General features: G+C 58.6%; 3 protein-coding genes across 4 annotated transcripts; 1 reads left to right on the forward strand and 2 right to left on the reverse strand.

The window, feature by feature from the left end:
- Positions 1 to 4,475: 4,475 nt before the first annotated feature.
- RARRES2 (retinoic acid receptor responder 2) lies at positions 4,476 to 7,773 on the forward strand. Its single transcript, XM_027101593.1, has 6 exons — positions 4,476 to 4,652; positions 5,577 to 5,774; positions 6,005 to 6,109; positions 7,063 to 7,158; positions 7,329 to 7,455; positions 7,653 to 7,773. Exons 2-5 carry the CDS (start codon positions 5,601 to 5,603, stop codon positions 7,443 to 7,445), a joined length of 492 nt encoding a protein of 163 aa, XP_026957394.1. The 5' UTR covers positions 4,476 to 4,652; positions 5,577 to 5,600; the 3' UTR covers positions 7,446 to 7,455; positions 7,653 to 7,773.
- A 234-nt stretch (positions 7,774 to 8,007) lies between these two features.
- On the reverse strand, positions 8,008 to 20,027 carry LRRC61 (leucine rich repeat containing 61). Of its 2 annotated transcripts, none has more exons than XM_027101590.1 (2): positions 19,911 to 20,027; positions 8,008 to 9,475 (listed from the first exon to the last, which is right to left on the reverse strand). In XM_027101590.1, exon 2 carries the CDS (start codon positions 9,312 to 9,314, stop codon positions 8,538 to 8,540), a length of 777 nt encoding a protein of 258 aa, XP_026957391.1. In that variant the 5' UTR covers positions 9,315 to 9,475; positions 19,911 to 20,027; the 3' UTR covers positions 8,008 to 8,537. The 2 variants fall into 2 exon arrangements, with proteins under 2 accessions (XP_026957391.1, XP_026957392.1); XM_027101591.1 differs by lacking the exon at positions 19,911 to 20,027 and adding an exon at positions 19,337 to 19,450.
- Positions 10,927 to 15,247, reverse strand: ZBED10 (Putative protein ZBED10P). The gene is given in 3 exon segments (XM_027101592.1): positions 10,927 to 14,692; positions 14,694 to 14,986; positions 14,989 to 15,247. Coding segments are annotated over 3 exon segments (723 nt in total). The 5' UTR covers positions 15,224 to 15,247; the 3' UTR covers positions 10,927 to 14,497.
- Positions 20,028 to 21,585: the final 1,558 nt, after the last annotated feature.

A 21,585-nucleotide genomic window follows, 5' to 3' on the forward strand; every position in this document is an offset into this window, starting at 1 on the left:
CTCTTAAAAGGATTATACACTATGACCAAGTGAGATTTATTCTTGGTACTTTCAAGATATTTCAACATATTAAAATCCACCAATTTAATAAACCACAATAACAGAATGAAGAAAAAAAATGCATGGGGAATTACCAGGCGGTCCAATGGTTAGGACTCTGCGCTTTCACTGTGGAGGGCTCGGGTTCAATCCCTGGTCAGGGAACTAAGATCCCACAAGCCTTGCGTGCAGCGTGGCCAAAAAACAAACAAAAACAAACAAACAAAACAAAACCCACATGATCATCTCAACTGAAGCAGAAAAAGCATTTGACACAATTCAATACCCTTTCATGATAAAACCACTCAACAAACCAGTAATAGAGGGAAACTACCTCAACTTAATAAAAGCCATATTTGAGAAACCCATAGTGAACATCATACTCAAATGGCAAAAAACTGAAAGTTTTTCCTCTAAGATCAGGAACAAGGCACGGCTGTCTGTTTTTACCATTTCTATTCAACAAAGTACTGGAAGTTCTAGCCAGAGCAACTGGACAACGGAAGCAATAAACAGATAAGCTGAACGTCAAGAAAATTGAAACCTTTGTGCATCAAAGTACACTATGAACAGAGTGAAAAAGCAACCCATAGAATGGGAGAGTATTTGCAAGTCCTATATCTGATAGGAACTAACATCCAGAATATATAAAGAGCTCCTACAACTCAACAACAAACAAACAAACAAGTTAAAATATGGTCAAAGGAGTTTCATAGTGATTTCTCCAAAGAAGGTATACGAATGGCCAAAGAGCACAGAAGAGTAACCAAAAGGAACAGGAAGATTTGAAAAAGAAGCAAATAGAATGTCTAGAAAATTTTGAATGGAACCTAAAATTTAATAGAATGATTAAAAGCAGATTACACATAACTGAAGCAGAAATTAGTACACCTGGTAAATAATGAATGAAAGATTTAACCAGAATGCAGCACGTAGAATAAAGAGATGAAAAATAAAAAAATACAGAAGGGATTAGGAGATAAGGAAGCTAGAGTGAGAGGGTCTAACAAGCATCTGATCAAAATTTCAGAAGGAAATATTAGGGAGAATGTGGGAAAGGAACTATAAGGCATAATTCAGAGAGTCCCCTGGTTTTTTGTTTTGTTTTGCGGTACGCGGGCCTCTCACTGTTGTGGCCTCTCCCGTTACTACGCGGGCCTCTCACTGTTGTGGCCTCTCCCGTTGCGGAGCACAGGCTCCGGACGCGCAGGCTCAGCGGCCATGGCTCACGGGCCCAGCCGCTCCGCGCCACGTGGGATCTTCCCAGACCGGGGCACGAACCCGTGTCCCCTACATCGGCAGGCAGACTCTCAACCACTGCGCCACCACAGAAGCCCTCCCAGGTTTTAAAAACAAGAGTGTGTGGAACTTCCCTGTGGTCCAGTGGTCAAGACTTCACCTTCCAATGCATGGGGCTGCTGGTTCGATCCTTGGTTGGGGAGCTAAGACTCCATATGCCTCGCGGCCAAAAAAACCAAAACATAAAACAGAAGCAATATTGTAACAAATTCAATAAAGACTTTAAAAAATGGTCCACATCAAAAAATAAATAAAATAAATAAAAAGAAGAATGTGAACTCAGAATTCTTTAGAGTAATTCTTCAGGCGGAAACCTGGAATTCCCTCCTGATACCCCTCTCCGTGGAGCCCACGTTTGGTCTATCATCAAACGCTTTTACTTCCCAGGCGCTCCACTTATCCGCCTGCTTTGCTCCATCTTCACCACCCCCATTTCTGCCACGTTCATTGACAACTGCCTTTGTCTCCTACCGAGGGCGTCCTGCACCTGGACATGTCCCCTCTCGTCCACTCTCTACATACTTGCCAGGGTGAGTTTTCAAAAATGCTGTTTGTTTTGTGATTTTTAAACTTCTAAAAACGAATTTTACACTTTACGCAACAAATTACCCAGACGGTATGAAATTGTAAAACTACGAAGGGCATGCAGTTTCCTCACTTCCCTTTACTTCAGCCAGACAGTTCCTCTCCTCAGAGGCAACCGTTGCTACAAGTTTTTTGTTTTTCCTTCTAGAAATAGCCCACGCATTTATGAACATATATAGACACCATGGTTCATAATGAGCACTTGACATGTGGCCAGTGTGACTGAGGTGTTGGAATTTTCAAACAAGAGACCGATGTTTCCCACATTGCTTCATTCCACTGAATACTGAAAATATTTGGGCTCGCTTTTCTGAACGGACTCTGTGCAAGCGTCATGGACACAGTTGTTAAAATTGTTCGGTACTTAAGTGCAAATACTATGAAACATCAGCAGTTTAGGGGACTATTGAAAGGAGTAGGAGATCATGAATTTAAGAAGCTTTTCGTTGCCAACGCTCATTGGTTGAGTCATGGAAGGGTTTTACTAAGGTTTACTGCACTGTTAACGCCAAGATTTTCTTTCTTTTTTTTTTTTAACGCCAAGATTTTCTTGAAACAAAAAAGAATGTTAACCAAATATTCAGCAATCAAAGATTTTAAATGTCAGTGTAAATTTTCTCACCAATATCACACTACGTATGATCAAGGGACATCTGAAGCTCCGAAGAAAGGAAAAGTTCATTTGTGACCTGTCCAGACACACATAAGAATTTCAAATTAAATCTTTTACGAATAGAGATCAATAATTATGACTTTGCATACTTTTCTCACATGAATCAATACGTAAAGGGTTTTAATTACAGTAGACAGCATGATGTAAAGTGGCTGCAAAATTTACAAGCAAAAATTGAAGAACAGTTTGTCGATTTGATACATTTATAGTTGCTTTTGAATTCTTGCAATATTCTTTTGAATGTATGTCAATTATACTGAGTTGATACAAAAAGTAGTGAATGTACCTAACTCAGACAGGTGTAGTTTTGAAAGTGATATGCTTTTGCTTCAAGGTCAAATTGATTCTCTGAAAAAACATACACTGGTTTGTCTCTGTGGCAGCAACTATTAAAGGAAATTGTTTTGGGTACACAGTTCGGTTATTGGAAAACTTTGCCAGAACGACTCGGATATGTGAATCTCCACTTTCAACTGTGATGCCGGGAATATCATTAACCACTACTAAGTAGCTAAGTGCTGTCACCGCTCCCCTGGGCTGGGACGTGTCACCTGGTGCTGAGCTCATGAATGTGTGTTAAGTAGCCCCTTCACATGTCCCCACCCGTGACTGCCCTGCAGTGCGGTTGCCCGCCCCTCACGTTCCTTACACCCAAAGGGAACTTTGTCTCGCTGTGTGACCTACACTGTATTTGCACCCAGCCCCCAGCCTCCTTCCTTGCCGGCTGCCACCAAGCTGCGCCAAGCCTCCCTTGCCCCCCCAGGCCTCCTACGGCCCCTACCAAAGGCAGGAGGACTTCTGTCCCAGCTTGTCCTCAGCTCAAAGTTTTCTCTGGTCACCCACCCCCAGGACGTCCCCCAGCACGAGGCCCTGGGCTGGGAAATGTGTTCTGCATGCCTATTGTCTCTCTAGCCCCCACCTCGGAAGCTCCTGGAGAACAAAGACCCCAGCTCTCATCTCTGCTTAATGATTGTCCACAGCTCACAGATGGGACTGAAATGTCCATGGTGGGATTTCAGCCACCAGAACTGGCTAACTGAAGCCAAGGATCTCTCTGGCGCCCCCAGAGCACACTGCAAAGGAAGGTTTCAGCTCCACGTGGAGAATCCTGGCAGGCGTACATAGGGAAGGGAAGAAAAAGTTGTGCCAAACACTGGGTCATCTGTCACTTTCCACTTTGCTCATTTAATCCTCAAAACAACCCCTAAAGGTAGGGTCTCTGACCCCCCCTCACAGAGAAGGGAGCAGAAATTCCAGGGATTTGGGCAGTTAAATGAGGTCCTCTCTGTGGGAGATCAGCCCTGGTGGCGGACACACCAAGTCCCAGAGCTTGTTCTTATTTGCTCAGGACCAGCAGGAGTTGGGACCCCTGTCTTCCCTGACTCCCCATCAGCCTGTGAATCCCACCTCACCCTTCACCCACATGAGACGCTGCAGTCTGTCGCCACCATGGGTGGGACGTGATCCTTCACGACTGGACATGTTTGCTGGTGTTGGAGGTGGTCAGACACCAGAGTCACCTCTAAAGGAGACGTCTTCCCTCTCAGAGCGGCTTTAGGGCGCGGGAAGCAGGGGGAGGGATCAAATGACTCAAGGTCTCATGTGGTTTTGAGGATGTCTGTGTTTCTGGCAAGAATTTCCTGAAATCCGTGTCTCGGGGACGCGAGGGACTGGTCGCCCGGGAAGGGCCTAAGGAAAGGGCAGCCCTACCTGGGGGGCAGGGCAGTCCCACATCCCGCTGCGAAGCCTGGCCAGCCGAGCCCAGCCGAGAAGGCCAACAGCTGGGGCTCCTCTGCGGGGGCAGCGGGAGGAGAGGGGAGGGGAGGGTGGGATGGGGAGGGAAGTCCCGGGAGGGCGGGCGGTCCTAGCGGGGGGGAGGAGCCTCAGCTGCTGGGAGCTGGAGGGGCCCAGGAGGTGGGAGGGGAGGAGATGGGGGCCGACCCGAGAGACGCCGGAGAGGGTGCCGGGAATAGGCTGACAGCCTGGCCAGGAGTAGGCCTCGGCCGTGGCCTCGGGAGGGGAAGCGTAGGAGAGACCCCAAGGCGCAAGAAAGGAGGTGAGGGGGGGAGAATGGCAGGACAGCTGGACGGGAGGATGGGGCGGGCAAAGGGCACAGCTCCAAAGGGCAAGATTGGGCAACTTGTCTGTGGGCCCTCCCTTCAAGGCGAGACCCTGGTAGCTTTTCACCGCGGGGGTCTCAGTTTCCACATCTGTGGCTTTCTGGTCCCAAGAAGACTGTACAGGCAGAGTTCCCGGGGAGGGTCCAGCCCTCAGGAGACCCCAGTCAGGGACTGCGGGAGGCGGGATCAGAGGGCTGGGAGAGGGCTGGTGGCGAAAGCTCCAGAAAAAACAGCTAGGGAGGGAGGGTCTGCTCTGGAAAGAAAGCCCTGGTGGGGCCGAGGCCCCCATTTCTGGGGTGGGGGGCTCAGAGGGCCAAGGGCACCGGGCCATTGCAGCACAGGGAGGGTTAAGCATCCTCCCACTTCCCACCCGCTCTGGGCCCCTCCCTCGTGTTTACGTCCTCCCCAAAATATTCAGCCTCCAGCTGGCCTCCATTCTGGGCCTGTCCCTCCCCACCTCCAGTAGGGGGGCGGGGGCCGCAGGCTGAGGGTCAGGGCCCGGGACCCCACAGAGCCAGCAGTCTGGGGACTGGGGTCAGAGAAGATGGGCCAGAAAACCAGGGGAGGGCTGGAGGGGGCAACAGTGCTGCCCCCAAGGCTGGCCTGAGGACCACAGCCAACTCAGCACCTACCCAGGACAGGGCCAAAGCCGCCCTGAGCTGGACCTGGGAACAGTGGGGGCAGGGGAGGGGAGGGGAAGGGCCAGGGGAATACCAGGGGAATCTCTGCAAAGCGCCACTCCCTGTCCCTGCACCTCTGCCCAGAGCTCTACCGGATGTGGTCCCCAAGCCACAGGGCCCGGGAGTTGGTGGCTCCGCGGGCTGGCACATGAGCTGAGGATCCACACATACCCTTCGCAGGGTCAGGGTGACTAAGGTGAAGCCATGTGGCAGCTGTTGCTCCCGCTGGCCCTGTGGCCGGGCGTGATGGGCTTGGGCAGGGATGAGCTCACGGCGGCCCAGCACCTGGGCCTGCAGGTGGCCCTGGAGGAGTTCCACAAGCATCCGCCCGTGCAGTGGACCTTCCGGGAGACCAGTGTGGACAGTGCCATGGACACGGTGAGCGGCACCCCAGGGAGGGGAGGGGGATGGTCGGCACGTTCCCAGGGAGGAGGTACAAAGGCGCTTGGGCCCCAGAGGCGCCCAGCTCTCCAAAGAAGGGCCAGCCAGCCCAGCCATCTCCTGGGACGTGCTGTCTCACGGTGGCGGGGAGGGAGGAGGGACAGGTCACGTCCAGGAAGGGCGCTGCCTGCTCAGCTGACTGCTGGCCTTCCTCCGTCTGTGGGTAGCCCTTCCCGGCCGGGACCTTTGTGAGGCTGGAGTTTAAGCTCCAGCAGACAAACTGCCGGAAGAAGGACTGGAAGAAAGCGGAGTGCAAGGTCAAGCCCAGCGGGGTGAGTGAAGGCACGTGCACGTGATGGGGCATGCGCTCAGCGCCGGGGTGTGCGACTGGGGTTCAGGAGGAGATCTAGCGAGAAGCCTCAGGTTGGAGACCCCAGGGCGGGGCAGCCTCCCTGACAGCTGACTTGCCTGTCTCGGCTGGTGGTTGTGATGGTTGCAGGTGGGCTGGGGGCCTGGACAGGCAGGAGGAGGGACGGCTGGGCTACCCCCGAGGACACATGCTCTTCAGAGTGGGTCCACCTTCCATGCCATCCAAGTTCCTCTCTCAGGCTTCGCGTCACCGGTGGAAGAAGGCCATGGTATGGGCTTCGGGTGGTCCCCACCCTAGGCCTGGTGAATGCCCCATTTCCTGTGTGTTTTCAAGTGGAGATGGCCCAGCCCGGGCTGGTTCCTAACAGGGCTCGATTGTCATCAGCCACCTTGGGGGCAAAGTCACTGCCATGGGGGCGATCCTGGGGCCGGAACGCAACCATCTGGTGTCCAGTCTCAGCTCTGCCAACCACCAGCCCTGTTACTTCCCAGGTTCTCTGAAGGCCTCAGTTTCCTCCATCTGTTAAGGGAGGGACTGGATTATACGAGTGGTTTTCTAGACTTTTATACCAGGACCATTGTGTTCAAATCTTACAAGAAAATACAAATAAATATAACAGATGACAGCAGAGCAGCTCAGGTGGAAGTCAGGTGGGGAGAACCCACCTGGACGAGGACTCCCACCTACACACACGCGCGCGTGCGCACACACACTCACTCAGGGTTCATAGAAAACTGCAGGATGGTTTGACTTCCGAAATTTCCCGGTCTGAGGGTGGGCTGAGCCTGGAACCACCTGGCCTGCCAGGGGAACCCCCATTGTATGCTGCCCCCCAGCTCCCACTCTCACCCTCGGGGCCGCAGCCCTCCCCTCACTCACCCGTTTCCTCTCTGGGCTCTATGCGCCCCTGCCCAGAGAAAGCGGAAATGCCTGGCCTGCATCAAGCTGGACCCTGAAGATAAAGTCCTGGGCCGGATGGTCCACTGCCCCATAGAGACACAGGTTCAACAGGTAAGAGTGCGCGGAGGAGGGAGCAGAGGTTGGGGAGGGAGCTGGTGGACAGAAACTGGGCCTGTGGGAGAGGTCGGAGGCGGAAGCCTGCATGGAGGGGCGAGGAGGGCTCTGGGCCTGGGGGATGGGGGCGTGGAGGGGGCACGGCCTGAGCGGTGCCGCTGCCGCAGGAGCTGCAGGAGCGCCAGGAGGCCCAGTGCAGCAGGGTGGAGCGCGCCGGCGAGGACCCTCACGGCCACTACTTCCCCGGGCAGTTCGCGTTCTTCAAAGCCTTGCCCCCCAGCTGAGGCCTGACTGGTAGGTGGCCCGCCAGGAAGGAGGGAGGAAGGACTAGGCGGAGGCCAGCCAGGTGGGGCAGGGATGGAGAGGAGGCTGGAGCTGCGACTGCGCTGTGGGAGGCAGGAGGAGAGGGGCCGGGAGCCTGAAGACAGCTGGGGCGGGGCCCAAACAGCCCCCGTCATACCCAGTCTTAGTTTCTCTTCCCTTCCCTCCAGAATTTCACCCGGCTTCCTGGAAGCAGCGTGAGGGAGGTTAACAAGTGAAAGCCCGCCCTCCCTTCTCTGCGCCCAGGGAGGACTGTCCCATTGTCCCTAATAAAAGTGCTCTAGAGCTGCGTTCTCTCCTCCCCTCGCATTCCTTCCCTCCCTCCTGAGAGCAGCGGGAGGAAAGGGCCCCAGTGCTCCAGCCTCACGGGGAGGAAGCAAAGCCCCGAGAGGGTGAGGGCGAGCACGATGCCTCCCATCAGAAGGACACCCAGTAAGCTGTGTGCTCCTCCTTCCCCAGGACAGGCCAGAGGCAGCAGGGACCCAGGCTCGTTTTCAGGGGCCCACACGCAATGACAGGCAGAGATGCAAATTAAAACACGAGTATTTAATGGGGATTGGCACGGGTGGGCATGGCAGTGGAAGCTTCAGGGAGACCCCAGGGGGACACAGCACAGGGTCACTTGGACAGGCCAGCCTGGAAGATGCGGCTTCCACGCTCCGAGCTCTGCCACGTCCCCTCCCAGGACGGGCTGGGCAGGAGGCTCGCCGTCCTCGCCTCTCACCTTTAGCCTTGGGGCCAAGCAACTTTATTCCCCTAAGCCTCAGGCTCAGGCAGCCGGGAGTGGCAGCAGCTACGGACACGAGGAGGCCGGGCCTCCTCCCAGGAGCAAGCGTAGGTGCAGAACAGCCTCACACGGTGCCAGCTGCCTGAGGAGGGTCCAAGGGAGCTGTGTCCCTGATGGATGGAGGTGTGAGAGGGAGGGGGGCTGCTCTTAGGCAAGGGGGCCCATAAGACGCCCGTGTGCAGGGCCAGTGGCCAGCATGATGAAACCATGAAGAAAAGCAGGGAGGCCACAGCGTGCCAACCCCAAGGGCCACGGCCACAGGGTGCATTCAAAAGACAAAGGAGGTGGCGCGGGCGGGGCTGAGCGCCTGCTCGGCCTGGGCCAGGCTGTCCCCGGCCTGGCGGTCCAGGTCGTGGCACTCTTGCAGCGTGTCCTGGAACTGGCGGCAGGCCTCCTCCAGGATGGAGCTGCTGCGCGTGGGCCAGGACTCCCAGTAGCCGGGCTCCACCCAGGGCTGGGCCTCCACGGCTCGCGGGCCGGAGCTGGAGCTGGGGCGCAAGGAACTGTCCAGGTCCCGGCACAGCTGGTAGAAGTCACTGCCGCGCCCGCTCACGCGCTCGCCGTCGATGACCTTCAGGCCGGGCAGCAGCTCTCGGACCGAGGCCCAGTAGGAGGGGCTGGCGCACAGCGGGTTGCTGAGCCGGGCCGAGGGGTCGCGGAGCCGCAGGCGCTCGAGGCCCGGCAGCGCCGCCAGACACTGCAGCTGCCCGGGGCCGGCCAGTAGGTTGCCTGCGGCGTTGAGACTCTGCAGGTTCTCGCAGGCGGCCAGGGGCTCCAGCCCCGTCAGCCGGTTGTTGGCCACGTTGAGCACGGCCAGCTGGCGCAGGGAGGCCAGCGGGCCCAGCTGGGTGAGCGCGTTGCCCGAAAGGTCCAGCCACTCGAGGCCCAAGCACTCCCCCAGGCAGCCCAGGTCCACCAGCCCCAGGCCCTGCAGCTTCAGCAGCAGGATGGACTCCAGGGCGAACTCACCCGAGCGCGCCTTGAGCAGCTGAGGGGTGACGCGCACCCCGTCGGCCTCTCCCGACTTCTCACCCCGAGGCTCCATGAGACGAAGTGGGTCCCGGTGGCCGGGGCCCCGGCAGCTCCGTCACAGTGACGCAGGTGCCACTGGCGGTCAGCGGGCTGCTCACCCCAAAGGACGCCCCGTCCACTCGGCCTGGGCTGGACGCCTGTCTCCGACACCCCCGCTCAAGGGCCAGCAGGTCCCTGAGGAGAAACAGTCAAAGAGTAAGCGGGCCTCTGAGAACCTCAGTGACCGCCCAGCCTCCACCGCCAGGGCCAGAGACCTAGACGGCCCGGCGGGACCTGAGGACAAGAGTCCAGGGCACAGGAGGGTCAAGAGCCCCTCCGAGGGAGGTGGGCCAGGCACAGGCCCTTGCCTAAGGGGGTCCTGACTCGGCCCTGGCGGTTATGGCCATGCTGGATGGGATTCAGGCCCGCCTTTACCAATTCTTCCCGTCTCCCAAATCTGCTCCGGCGACACAATCTCATTACTTTCCTTTCTCGTAACTGCTCACGATTACCTGTATTAACTCTGAGGTGTTTCCTTTTAACCATTTACACTTATTTTTGAAGAGATAACAGGTCACCATCATCGCCAATCTCGTTTCCTTCCTGGGAGACCCATGCATTGGCAAACACAAATGAGAGCACCTGGGCCTTCTTGACAATTTTTTTAAAAAATCAGCAATGAATTCAAGGTGGTTTCCACGTTCCATGGGCCAACTTGTGACCTCTGGTGGCAGCTGTGGGGCCTGAGGGCTCAGCCTTCAGTCCTTGATGAGGAAACTGAGGTCGAGGGAGGGGAGGGACAGCGGAGGCACAGGGAGTAAGTGGCTGCACTGCCAGGCCCCTCACCTTTGCTCCCCGAACCTGCCTGTCAATACCAGCTCTTCACTGTGGCACCAACAGAACAGTGCCCATCGCTGCCAGCCAGACAGCATGGTTCCAGCTGCAAACACGGGCAAAGGGGGGCTGGGGAGGGGAGGCCGGGCAGTCAAGGAAGCCGTCCTGGAGGGAGGGGCAGGGTGGCACCTATGTTGGATCCAGAAAAGGGGAGGGAGGGTACTTTCTAGTCGCCAGTGGCCGTGGGGTGGCAGAAACCCAGGTGTCAGTGCAAGACAAGAGCGCGAGGCAGGAGGCCAGGGGGAGGGACGCCGGCGATGCGAGCAAGCGCAGAAGGCTCAGGGTCTAGGAGAGGAAAACAAGCAGACCTCGGCTCCAAGTGGCAGCTCCCCAACCCCACAGACTCTGGCCGGGCGCAGGCCGGGCTGGCTGAGGCCTGCAGAGAAACAAGGAGCCATTCACTCCTGCTGTTTACAAAACCTGGGGCTCCAGAGCCCCCGCCAGGCCCCGAGGCTGCGTTTCCATAGCAACGCCGCTCCTCAGAACCCCTCCAAGGAAATCAGACCCAGAGCTCCTCCCGCACGCCCCAGGACGCTGGTGAGGCTGCTAACACGTCTGACCCCCACCGTCTCTGAGAAGGAGCCCTACGTCTTTCCCCAGCCCCCTCCAGTCTTCAGCAGCCCAGCTCCTCCTTCACTTCTACCAATGTTTCTGTCCAAAAGGCATGGAGGTACCCGCTAAGAAACCTGGTCACTCTGGGGAAGCACCTGCTGGGTTTGTAAGCAGCGAGCGATGCAGTCACCTCCACGTTGGTTAAACCTGCTCTGGCCCACAGGGCACCGGGCACCAGAGATGGGCCATAAAAGCACTAGCCAGATAGCCAGAGACGAGGACCCCGCCTGAGGGCGAGGAGGGAGGAGAACGTGTGCCCGGAACCTGGCCATGTGACTGGAGGCCGGGCTCCCGTCTTGCACTTGGGGTGTCCTGTGGCATCGGCCTCAGGAGGCAGCGGCGAGTCCAGGATGACGGGGTCCAGGCACCGTCTGTGAGAGCGAGGCGCAACGGGCCAGCCTCGGGGGACACCACCTCTCCAAGTATCTGCGGGCCTCTCTCCAGGGGCGCGCACATCCTCCCAGCCACTACGCTGGGGGTGAAAGCGGTCAGGGAGCCCTGGGGTACAGCCAGGGGCTGAAGTCGGGCCAACACCCACATGCTCGAGGCTGAACGGAGGGGACCGCTGAGCAGCCGGGGTGGGGAGGACAACACGCCAGGCCTCCAGGAAGAGCCACCAGCCCCGTGTCCAAATGCCCCGCCGCCGCCGGGCGACGGGCTGTGGGGGAAGCGGTACCCTGAGGAACCCCGCCAGCGATGGGGATGGAGGTGGTGCGCAAAGGGGAGAAAGAACAAGGGGGCGGGCAGAGAACGGTGTGCGCGTGCCCACGTTCTGCGGAAGAGGACAGGGGTGCGGGAAGATGGCACTGGGACTGGACATCAGGCCTCCTGTGCCCCCAAGGTCCCATCTGGCAGGAGACACGTGCCCCGCCAGCACTTGGCTCTGTGCCCTCGGCCCTGGGTCCCACGCCCTTGTCTGCAGTTAGATGAACAGCACCGCAGTCAAACCCTGATTCTCCAGCGTGTCCATGACCTCTGCTCCGCTCCTGTGCCCCACTTTACCTCAAATCTGCACACTTCAACCAGGCCGGGGCCCACACGCCTGTGCAAACCCAGCCAACGCAGCGGCCAGCAGCGGCCAGCAGGCTCCGCGCAATGCGAGAACGGCTCGTCCACATGCAACGGCGTCAACGTTCCTCTAAAAAACCAGAATCACCCTGGTCCTCTTATGGAAATGAGCGAACAGAGGCACTGGCTCAACGTGTGTCTGTGAAAAGGACTCGGTCACAAAGACAAGGCTATGACTGAAACAGGTAACTCCGGATCTCCGGGGGGAGGCCCATCTTCCCTTGTTCAGAGCCAGCAGTTCTGAGTCTCAGTTTACCTATGTAGGGAATGGGCCAGAAGAGGATGCCGTGAGTCGCCAGGGCAGGGCAGAGCCAAGTCTAGGGAAGAAATGGTTCAGCTCGGAGCAGCCTCAGGTGGACAGTCACCGGGCCGCTTCGGTGAACTGGGGCCCCTTCCTCCGCCCCATTCCCTCCCGACCACAACCGGGCGCAGGGTCCTCGGACCCGGCCCTGCTGCCACCTGGGGCCGGGCTAAGTCTCTGCTGCGGAGGCTCCTCTGTGCGTCCCTGTCTTCCACCCGCGGGAGGACAGTGGCAATCCCCCCACAAGCTGTGACAACCAAAACATCTCTAGGCGTTGCCCAATGGCCCCTGGGGGACAAAACTGCCCCCGGTTGAGAGCCACCTCTCCAGAGCCCAAGCCCCCAAGCTCAGGACCGTCAAGCTTCTCACCGCCTCCCTTTCACTGCCCTCGTCTTCCTCACACCCCCCCACCCTGGTGCCTCGCTGGTCCAGGCCTCCCCTCCCCGAGAACAAGGAGAGCCGCTGAGGGGAGGCCACACAGCAAGGGGACAGTGCCTCTCCCAGGAGGAGCTCGAGGGGTGGCAGCACTGACCAATACACGGCCCCCTGGACTGCTTTAGTTAGGGCACATGACATCCCTGCCCCCACCTGACCTACTACACCCGAACCTGCGAGGGATGGACAGGACGCCTCAGTTTTAAGATGCTCTCAGGTGATTCTCGTTGAAGTCTGAGACCCACGTGCAATTTAAGGAAGGGAGGCAGGGACACAGGGAGAGGTCCAGGGCCAGGCCCTGATCTCACCACCCCAATGCACTGGATGCAGAGTCCAGACGTTAAGGGAGCGCAGCCCTAGTCCCAGCCTCTCCCCCAGGCGCGCCGGCCTCTCCTCACAGGGAGCCTGTGCAGACATGCCCTGCAGCAGCTGGGGAAGAAGACACGACCTGAGCAGCGTGGAGGTGAGACTTCACTTCCTATCGTGGTGCTCCGACCACTAAACACGATCTGTATAAAGCCTTATTCAAGAAAATGCCACGTTACAGTGTTAAACTGAAAATACAGCATACTAACTAGCACAGAGGATATGACCTCAAGGAAAAAAGGAAATACGTCAAAGTTTTCATAGAGGCTGAGTGAAAGGATTACGGTGAATTTTTCCTGCTTCCTTACATTCTCAGTAACTTCCGAACGTCCTACAGTGAATTAGTCACAGTGACACAGGGGAAGCGAAGGGACAGGCTCCCGGGCTCAACCGCACAGCCAGGGCCAAAGTGCCTCTACACCCCCCCTTCCCTCTCAAAGTCCCTCTCCCAGTGGCCTAGCACCTCAGCGGAGCTGGACTTGTGTCTTCTGGGTGTGACGAGCCCCGCCCCAAACGCTCTGGCCTCACCCTTCCTTCTTTTCCCATTGATCCCACCAGAGCCTGGGCCCCATGCCCTCAGGTCCTGCACTCGACCCTAAAGGAACTCAGGCCGCTCAGTCACTGGGATACTTGCCCTTTCTTGCTTCCTCAGACTGCTTTCACTGTAGAAAGAAGAAACCCCAAGGCCTCCAGTAGTCTGGAAACAAACTACAGGCGACAACGGCCACGTGATGACTGGGCGTCCCAGCTCTCCTCGATCACACGCCCGCGGGAGCTGGGCGGTGCCCTCCACCAGGGCTCTTGGGAACCCCGGGATCCACGGGCAAGTACAGACCCTAAGAAGACCGGTGTGCGTGTGGGCACCGCCCTCCATCATGTTAGGGTTTCTTTCCTTTCCAGGAAGAGTGTCCACGGCTTCCCCAGGCCCTAGGTGGCTGAGGATATCCCGCACAGCGCCTGGCCGCTGAGAACACAGACCTTGAGGGCCTGCCGCCCCGACACACACGGACAAGCCGCGTGTAGGGCCCCTCACCCAGCGACACTTTCAAGGAGCACCGCGGTCCATACGCTGCGCGGTACAACTCAGAGTCACCGATGACCAGAGCCCGCCCTCCCACCCACGTACTGCCGGCAGTGACTCCAGCAGTGGGCAGATGGAAGATGACATCTCCGCGAAAACGAACATGACGATCTGTCAAGAACTGAGAAACTGTCCTCATTCCTTTCAAACAAGTTTTGGAGCCTGGCTGTCCCCGTCTAATGTCCTAGGACGCAACACTGTGCTCCCTCCCGTCATCTACGCAGACTTCCCACAGGCAGCTTCTCAGGGCATCGGACCCTGCGGTCAGACTCACCGGCCTGCGCGCCTCGGCCAGGTCCCTGCTGGGGAAGATAAAGGGCGTGGGTGTAGCTTGGGAGATGCTCCAGGTTGGTCTTCAAGAAGAGAAGACGCTCAGCCATCTCCCCTGGGAGAGGGGAGTCATGCTCCACGATGGCGGGGCCGCCCAGGGACGCAAAGACACTTGCAGAGAAGGCGCCCGTCAGGGCGCAGGATAGATAGATGGTGGCCAGTCTCGCCAGGTCTGGCCGGACGTCCCGCTGCTTCTGCCAGTAAGCAGGGGGTCCTCCTGGGCACCCACTGTCTCATTCTCACGCAGGTACTTCTTGCGGATGATGATGACCAGGTGGCTCTCCGTGGAGAGGGAAGCACCGCTCCTCTCCGAGACCAGCAGCCCCCCTGCTCTCCACCTGCTCCAGGAGGCTCCTCTCCCTCTGGCCCAGCAGCAAGGACCCAGAGGTCCCGCTTCTCTGCTCGGGCGCTTCCCGGCCCTTCCCTTCGGCCCCAGGGCTCCTGGCTCCTGCACGGCTCAGGGGCGTCCACACGCACAGCAGTGGGGCCCTGCAGGGAAGGGGAGGGCGGCAGGAGTACTCAGACACCACGAGCTCCTTCACCTCGTACACGAGAACTTGCTTCCAATGGTTGATGTCGGCCCCCTCGGGGAGGGCAGCCTCTATCCTACCCTTGAAGCGGGGTCCAGCAGGGTCGCCAGCACGAACTCCTCACGGTGGAAGAGCTCAGGGAGCTGGTGGTCTGTGGAGAGCTGCAGGGCCAGGCCCTCGGCCAGCCGCACGGCCGCGCCCATCTCCCCGGTGCTCCGCTCCTCAAAGCGCCCCCGAACCTGCGCCAGGAAGATGTGCAGGTAGCACAGCTGGGGCAGCACCAGGCTTAAGGCGGCCTGTGCGGCGCTCGCCTCCCGGACCACCATCCAGAAGGGCTGCGGGAGCTTGACCAGACTGTCCGTCAGGCTCCGCAACACGGCCGACAGGGCCACCCCTGCCTTCCCCAGCTGCCGCTTCTCCAGCCACTCCAGCAAGTGGTAGGCGGACACCCAGGGATGCGAGAGCCCCAAGAAGGGCTGGTGGGCTGGGAGGCCGCGCTGCCACTGCAGCTGGGAGGAGCTGCCGGGCTTCCGCAGAGCCTTGGAAGTGGCTGCAGATGGCCCTAGCCGTGCCCAGCATGATCTGGACACTATCTTGGTGACACAGAAGTTTCCCACCAGGGAGTCGAGGCAGTGGGTGAAGCGAGGGGCATGGGTGTAGCCCCCCGTCCTCACAGCCTGCTCCAGACTCGGGCAGCCGCCCGACACCAGGAAGCCCAGGCACAGAGCTGTGGCCAAGCTACAGAGGCTGAGCGGCCCCTGCAGCTCCCGCGGCCCATCTCCGCAGCCCTGTCCAGGGGCAGGTGTCGGACCCAGGCGTGGCCTGCCTCCTCGGGCTGCCTGACGCCACCTGCCGGCCACCCGGCTGCGTCACCCCACAGTGGGCGGTGACCCGGGCTGCCACGGAAACAGTGAGGTGGACGCAGCTGCCCTCGGCCCACTGCATCCCGAAGCACCTGCTCGCCCATCGCCCCGTGCAGCAGGGGCAGGGCTTCACAGGAGATGGCGGCTGGAGACGGCAGGCGGTAGCGATGGTCCACCTGGGCCCTAAACCTCCTGAAGAGCGGGGCTAAGACAAAGGAGAGGGGCAGCGCCGGGCTGCAGGGCAACTCGGCAGCGCTCTGGCTCCAGGCCCGTGCTCGGAGCTGGCTGGGGGCACATACGCCACCTCAGTCCTCCCCAGCTGCCGTCGGTGGGAGTAGGCGGGGGAGGCCAAACCTGTACCAGCTGCTTGGGCCCACCTGTCCGTCACCATCTTCCAGAGGTGAGGCGCCCGGCGGCAGCATGGTGAATGCAGCTCCTCGGGGCACGGCTGGAGCCCCCGTGGGCAGGTCCTTCTGCTTCTTTTCGGGCACCCCTCCCCGCTCCCCCCCAGGGCCGGCTGCAGCTGGCTTCCTCCCCACCTCCTGCCCGCGCTTAGCTGCCAGGTGGCAGACCAGAGCTGAAGGCTGGGACCGCCCCTTAATCCTGCCCTGTCTGATGCTCGGCGGCAGAGTGCACGTGACACGGCAGACATTCCTGCAGTTGATGGTAAAGAAACGTCTCACGTCAGGCACGGTCTCTGACCCAGGGTGTCCAGGGGGCCCAGGGAGTGCCCAGGAGCCCAGCCCTTGGCCTCGGCCTGCGCGGTCCTCCCCAGGAAGCAAGCACCTCTTCTTCCGTGTCTTGAGGTGACGCGCCTCTCCGGCCAGATCGGCTATGAGGATGTCGGCTGGCCTCGCCGCTTCATCCTCGCCAGGCTGGCCTGCCTCCAGCCTGTCCGGGCTGGCTGCCTGGAGCAGCAGCAAGTCAGAGGCGACCGAACTGCAGCTGAGCTCTGGGTCCCTCGACTTCCTTCCTGCCAGCTCCCCCTCCTCTCGCCTTCCACTTGGACACGTTCTTCTCAGGCTGCACCGGGGGCTCCTGCCCCAGCACGGACTGGAGGCCACAGTGTCCGGAGTCTCCCTCTGGCTTATCCTGCCCAGCACTGGGGTGGCAATTTGCACAGGGGGCAGCCAGGCCAAGACCAGGCCTCTCCAGGGCAGGCTGCTCTCTTCTCACTGCGGACACGCAGCCACAGGAGGCCTTCCTCCTGCTCCTCCAGGAAAGCCTGGTCAGGTGCTGGGACCCGCAGGCTGCTGCCGAGGCGCAGGCTGGTCTCTTCCCCTGCAGGGATAGGTCCCTCCCACTCCTCCTTTGGGAGCCGGGGCTTCTGATTCTCCCGGGTCCACTGCAGCCTCCTCCCCTGCGCGTACAAACTCAGGTCTGACCTCAGCCTCTGGCAGGTGCTCCCTGGCGCCCCGGCCAAGTTCAGAAGGGGTGTTGAGAGCTCCGGTGTTGAACTTGGAGCCAGGAGAAGCCAGCGTGGCAGGTGGGTCTTGGCTCTGATCACGGAGGAGTCAGCACACACAGGGGGCTCTTGCCCCGTGGATCCTCAGAGTGTGTGTTTCTTGTGGGGCTTTTTGACTTTTCCGACTTCTGACGCGCCTGGGAGCTTGGGGCAATGAGAAGACAGGCCCAGGCTGTCCTCTGGCAAGATGACAGAAGACAAGGCAAGATCTAAGGCAGGCCCAGGCTGTCCTCTGGCAAGGTGACAGAAGACAAGGCAAGATCTAAGGCAAGATGAAGAGAATGGCTCTCAGCCAGCTGCCTACTCACTTCGGGGCCCACTGACGGGACAGTGAGGCCGGAGGGGAGAGAAGAGAGCAGAGGATGTAAGGCGTAGTAACCATATGAAATCAATCCCAGGACAAAACTCTCCAGACGCCACCTCCTGGGTGAAGCCTGACATTCACTCCTCCAGACCCAACGGAGCAGCCCTCGACCGGAGCCCCCAGCCCTCTGCACAGGAGTGGTTTCTGTGTCCATCCTCTTTGCCACGTTAACTCACATCTCTTTTTTCCTTCAATGTTTATCCAGAGCCTGGTAGGCACTGGCAGTCTTCCTGTGCGATGGATACAGTATAAGGTAGGCCAGGCCCCTGTGTGCACGTGGCCCTCAGGCTGGCGGGGGGCAGATGAGAATAAAATGCCCCCCCACACACGGCAGGGAAGACAAGAGCCGAGGTGCAGGGCGTGCAGGGGCGCTGCAGGGCTGGGGGACCGCGGCGGGAGGGACCTCACCAAGACGTCAGGCAGGCTTCCCGGGAAGAGCTGCGGACGCTGGCGCTGTCAGCACAGGCCACGGGGCTGTGGAGGCCAGTCTCTGCGTCCTGGGCACCCGGGCCGTGCCTGGCACCCGCAGGGCCTCATAAACAGGCAACGTCGCTCGGTAGCGGGGAGCAACGCGGCCCGAGGCTTCCCGAGCCTCTGTCAGAGCACGTGGTACGGGGCAGCTCCTGATGCCAGCGACGCAGGCCCCCAGCGCCCCCTCCCCTCGAAGCCCACTCCTCTCTGGCTGCGGCCCCTGCTGCTCCCTGAAGTGCTCCCGCTGAGGCCCCAGGGACCCCCGGTGCCCCGCCTCAGCGCGCTTCTCCGCACTACAGCACCTGCCCACGCCCCCCACCTGGAATGCTGCTACCCGCAGCTACGGGACAGCACATCTCCTCAGCTTTCCTGTCACCTGCGACTCCTTTTCAGTCTCTGTTCTAGTCCCTCTTCCTCTGCCCGCCCCTTAATGGTGTTTCCTGGGCTTCCTCGTCTCCAGGCCTCGTCTCTCCTCCCACACCCTCTCCCTGACCAGGGCCACCTTCACCGGCTGAGCACCGCCAGCCCCTCTCGGCTCACGACTCCCTCGCAGGCCTCCCCTCACCTGCTCGGCCTAGAGTCAACTCGAGCTCAGTACACAGGACTCCTGTTCACCCAGATGCTCAGACCGCACACCTCAGCACAGTCCTCGACTCCCTTCCCCACCCCGTTCATTCTCCTGCAGATGAGGTCAAATCCAGGGCTCTCAAAGAAAAGACACATGAAGAAGTCAGAGGAGAAACATGCGGAAAAAAGAAAAGCAAATGAGAGGGAAGGAAAAGCCCAGTGAGCTAGGCTGTGTCTCCTCGGGAAAGAGAAGATTCAGAGTAAGGTGGCGCAGATCCTGCCCCAAACAGCTGAGAGTGAGCAGCGTGCGTCTCTTCAGACCAGAGCGAGACGCAGCTTGAATGAGGAGGTTTAAACCACAACATTCTGACACTGAGTGATGGTAAACATTCAGAAGGATCACCAGGGATGGCAGGACGGCCTTTACTGGGGACGAGCCCGCTGGGCAACTCAAGCGAGACTCGGCTGTGAACCAGGGTGGACAACGCGACACCGAGGAGCCCCTTCCAGCCACAGGGGCCTCGGAAGAACCGAGAGGCAACCACCCAAGCCCATCACTCGACGACCCAGTCAGCCACCACCAAACCAGGGGTCTGAAGCTCACGGGAGGTGACGCGGTGGAGGGGCTGGATCAAGGGGTAAATGAAGCACAAGACACCGTCGTGGTCCAGGGGAAGGGCTCTAGATGTCAGAGCCAGAGGGGACTAACCTTCGCTCTTATCTTGATTGAAGAAACAGAAACCCAGAGCAGCAACGTGATGCTCGGTGGCAGAGCGGAGGACCAGAGCAGTCCACAGGCTTCGCTGCTCCCGAGAACACAGAACACGGTACTGAAACCAGGCCTATGTCCCACCTGCTCTCACTGATGAGGGCAGAGAAAAAGAAAATACCTGTGAGTTAGGCTGCAGCCTGGGCTACACCCCAAAGCCTTCGCCTGAGGACGCGCTAACTGAACCCAGGGCCCCAACCCTGTTCTGTTCCCTGATCAGCCTTGTCCCACCAGCCCACTGTGCTCTGCAGATACCCTTGAGCCACTCAACCATTTAGCAATACTTCGTCAAATATCTACCATGAGCCAGCACCGCGCCCTAAACATACAAACAGGATAGTCACTGCCCGGCTGGCACGTGGGGCTCAGGACGAGAAGACAACTTGCAAACGGCTCCTGACACCAGGGCAAGGCAAGCAGGGTAAGTGCTGTGGAGCCAGGCCACGGGCTGACCGAGAGGCAAATCGAGTCTATGACACGGGAGTTTAGATTCTGCCTTGGCAGGGTCGCTTACCCCAGGCTACTGCTTGAGGAACCTCATCCCGACAGTCCCTGGGGCAGGTCTGGGGTCTTGGGCAATGACCGGCACCCCTTGCTCTTCACTGAAGCACATCAGGATGACAGCGGGGTGGATGCTGTGGAGAGCCAGCCTGGAGTCGACACGAATCTAAAATGCAAAATTTAAAAAGAAAATCATCCACAGACTCCAGGACTTTGATTATTGGTAAGAAGTTGTTTGTGACACTTCTCATAAGAGCTGATACACACACCTGATACAGCAACAAGGTGGAGACTCCGGGGCTGCATCAGGTGGGACCACACGAGGCAGGCGGCAGGTGCAGCCCTGGGAAGCAGGTGGGGAGGAGGGCAGGAGCAGGTAACAGAGGTGGGACTGGAGGGGAAGGGACAGTCTGGAGAGCCATGCAGATGATACTTGGGCTGCGGTGTGGAGGAGGAGGGGATACAGAGGGACACCCCAGTCCCTGCTAAATACAGTTCAGTTACAGATATAGTGATTTTAAGGTTCTTCTGGAAAAATCTTCAGGAGTAGATGTGACAGATACAGGGTCAGGGGACAGAAGTCTGAGCTAAAGATACAGATCTGTGTAAAAGTCTCCGTAGAAACTGAGGGGAAACACCAGTGGGAGAAGAGAGTGGAGGGTGGTTGCCCAGGCAACACTGACACTGTGGGCAGGGCAGAGGATGAGCAGACTCCAAAGATGCCTGACAGACAGAGGACAGAGAAACCTAAGTAATGTTAGGGAAGCCAAGGGAAGACTTTCCAGAAAGGACAGACAGGGTCCCTTCAGCAGATGAAGCAAGTGGAGCCCCGGGGCTATGCAATGAGAAGCAGGGGACGCAGGCACTTGCTACGTCAAAGGGTCACGCTTTGGGGTGGGAGGGAAAAGGCTTGGCTCTGTCTCAAAAGAGAGAAAAGGTACAGTGCGAAGAAAGGGAGGACTGATGGCAGGAGTTCCTGAGGGAGAGGGACTCAAGGCACAGGTGGGTGGGTTTATCCTTGCAGATGAGAAAGGTTTTTTATTTTTCCTGACACAGCAAAGATGGACGGCTATGGTGGCAGGCAGGTCCTTGAGTGTGGGCACAGGGAGGGCCCAAGGCAGTTATGCCCAAGAGCCTATAGATTCCCGAGGGGTTAGCAACCTGCTGGCTGAGCCTGAGACAGGAAGTGCCTCAGCACTTACACGTGTGCTGGCTCCGTGGATTAGAGATTTCCTCCTCACTGCGCTCACCAGGCCTTTTCCCACACGCATGCCCAGAAGCACAGTGGTCACTTTTCTGTTTCTCCTGGGCCTGCCTCACCCTAGGGCCTCATGCAGAGCTCAGTCCACCCTGGGCATTCGATACCTATGCCAGACCTTTCTCCGAGTTTTCACTCTGCCCAGTTCTACCAGCACCCTCTTCTCTCAGCCCCTGCACTGGCAGGGGGGAGGAGGAGGTGGTGCCTGTCTATCCACCAGACCCCAGGAGACTTCAAAGCACTTGGTGAGCCTACAAGTCCTCGGCTTCTCATTCCCCCACCCGCTCACCTATGAGGAGATGGAAGATGAAGAAAAGCATGGGACCAGAGGAATGTGTGGAAGAAAAAGAGTAGCAAACCACTACACATTTTGGGGTTTTGTCCCACATGCAAATTTGGCTACTTTTAAACCCTAAGGGAGAGATTTTAA

This window comes from Aethalodelphis obliquidens, unplaced genomic scaffold, assembly GCF_003676395.1.
Source record: "Aethalodelphis obliquidens isolate GAN/ISIS:26980383/991018 unplaced genomic scaffold, ASM367639v1 scaffold5, whole genome shotgun sequence".
Lineage (NCBI taxonomy): Eukaryota > Metazoa > Chordata > Mammalia > Artiodactyla > Delphinidae > Aethalodelphis > Aethalodelphis obliquidens.

Coding starts and splice junctions, on each gene's coding strand:
- RARRES2 (XM_027101593.1), top strand. CDS start 5,601: ATGTGGCAGCTGTTGCTCCCGCTGGCCCTGTGGCCGGGCGTGATGGGC. Junction 6,110..7,062: donor GCAAGGTCAAGCCCAGCGGG/GTGAGTGAAGGC, acceptor GCCCCTGCCCAG/AGAAAGCGGAAATGCCTGGC. Junction 7,159..7,328: donor TAGAGACACAGGTTCAACAG/GTAAGAGTGCGC, acceptor CCGCTGCCGCAG/GAGCTGCAGGAGCGCCAGGA.
- LRRC61 (XM_027101590.1), bottom strand. CDS start 9,314: ATGGAGCCTCGGGGTGAGAAGTCGGGAGAGGCCGACGGGGTGCGCGTC.